Consider the following 2,078-nt stretch of genomic DNA (forward strand, 5'->3'; position numbering starts at 1 on the left):
TGGGCGTGTCCCACAACCTCACCTGTCCCTGTCCCTGTGGGCGTGTCTCACAACCTCACCTGTCCCTGTCCCTTTGGGTGTGTCCTACATCCTCCCCTGTCCCTGTGGGCGTGTCCTACAACCTCACTTGTCCCTGTCCTCCTGTCCTGGTGTCCAGGTGAGGTGCTGGTCTTCCTGGACAGTCACTGTGAGGTGAACGTGGCGTGGCTGCAGCCGCTGCTCGCTCCGATCCTGAAGGACCGCCGCACCGTAGTCTGTCCCGTCATCGACATCATCTCTGCCGACACGCTGTCCTACTCGCCGTCCCCCATCGTCAGGGGCGGCTTCAACTGGGGGCTGCACTTCAAGTGGGACCCCGTCCCTCCCGCCGAGCTCAACGGGCCCGAGGGCGCCGCCGGACCAATCAGGTAACAGCTGACCGACCAGCTGACCAATCAGATAACAGCTGACTGACCAGCTCTCCTCCTTCGCCTCCTCTCTCTCTTCTCTCCTCCTCCTCCTTCACCTCCTCTCTCCTCTCTCTCCTCCTCCTCTCTCTCTTCTCTCCTCCTCCTCCTCCTCCTCTCTCTCCTCCTCCTCCTCCTCTCTCTCTCTCTCTCTTCTCTCCTCCTCCTCCTCCTCTCTCCTCCTTCGCCTCCTCTCTCTCCTCCTCCTCTCTCTCTCTCTCCTCCTCCTCCTCTCCTCTCTCCCTTCTCTCCTCCTCCTCCTTCTCCTCTCACCTCCTCCTCCTCTCTCCTCTCTCTCTTCTCTCCTCCTCCTCCTCCTCTCTCCTCCTTCGCCTCCTCTCTCTCCTCCTCCTCTCTCTCTTCTCTCCTCCTCCTCCTTCTCCTCTCACCTCCTCTCTCCTCCTTCGCCTCCTCTCTCCTCTCTCTCTTCTCTCCTCCTCCTCCTCCTCTCTGCACCTCCTCTCTCTCCTTCTCCTCCTCTCTCTCCTCCTCCTCCTTTGCTCCTCCTCAGGTCTCCCACGATGGCCGGCGGTCTGTTCGCCATGAACAGGAAGTACTTTAACGAGCTCGGCCAATACGACGCCGGCATGGACATTTGGGGCGGAGAGAACCTGGAAATCTCCTTCAGGGTGAGCAGCAGCAGATTCCAGGGTCATGGAAAACCTGGAGAGGTCCTGGAGTTTACAGAGGGCCTCTGGGTGCCAAACAAACAAACAAAGGAGCTGGAAAAGTTTTGAAACACGAAATATTTCCTAAAGGTTTTGGAAAAGTCCTGGAATTTATTTTCACAAACCTTGATAATAACATGATGTGTTCAAGGACTGTCAGAAATGAAAACAGGAGCTTCTGTCTGTTGGTTTCTGGTGGATCAAAGGTGAATTTTGGAGAGAAAAAACAAAAAAACTCAATTTTGTATTCTAAAAAAAAATCAAGTTACCTAAAAAAGTTTCTCTTTTCAAAACACAAAAAACTGACAGAAAAACGTATTTGTGATATTTTTTCTTTTTGAAGAAAGTAACGTGAAGTAAAGCGTCTTTAAAAAGCGTCTCTGTCTCAGATCTGGATGTGCGGAGGACAGCTGCTCATCATCCCCTGCTCCAGAGTCGGACACATCTTCAGGAAGAGACGTCCCTACGGGTCCCCGGGGGGACAGGACACCATGGCACACAACTCCCTGAGGCTGGCACACGTCTGGATGGACGAGTACAAGGTACACACTCACACACACACACACACACACACACAGTCACACACACACACACACACACACACACACACTCAGCCGTGATCCTCTGACCTCACTTCCTGTGTCTCTGTTGTCCAATCAGGAGCAGTATCTGTCCCTGCGTCCAGAGCTACGTGAGCGGAGTTACGGGGACATCAGCGAGCGCGTGGCGTTGAGGAAGCAGCTTCAGTGTCGCTCGTTCCGCTGGTACCTGGACACCGTCTACCCCGAGATGCAGACCGCCGCCAACGGCAACAAGCCGCCGCCGCAGCAGCCGCTCTTCATCAACAAGGGCCTGAGACGCCCCAAAGTCCTGCAGAGAGGACGGGTACCTGTCCACCACCGTCCACTCTGCACGCTCTCACTCACACACAGACACACACACACACACACACACACACACACAC

At 55.0% G+C, this 2,078-nt stretch overlaps 1 protein-coding gene across 1 annotated transcript; it reads left to right on the plus strand.

Moving 5' to 3' along the window:
* Positions 1–87: 87 nt before the first annotated feature.
* On the plus strand, positions 88–2,071 carry LOC121964653 (polypeptide N-acetylgalactosaminyltransferase 11-like; the record flags this gene model as incomplete). The annotated part of the gene is made up of 4 exons (XM_042514852.1): positions 88–407; positions 958–1,075; positions 1,504–1,656; positions 1,775–2,071. Coding segments are annotated over 4 exons (888 nt in total), but the record flags the coding sequence as incomplete, so codon positions are not given.
* Positions 2,072–2,078: the final 7 nt, after the last annotated feature.

The sequence above is a fragment of the Plectropomus leopardus genome, unplaced genomic scaffold (assembly GCF_008729295.1).
Source record: "Plectropomus leopardus isolate mb unplaced genomic scaffold, YSFRI_Pleo_2.0 unplaced_scaffold1656, whole genome shotgun sequence".
Taxonomy (NCBI): domain Eukaryota; kingdom Metazoa; phylum Chordata; class Actinopteri; order Perciformes; family Serranidae; genus Plectropomus; species Plectropomus leopardus.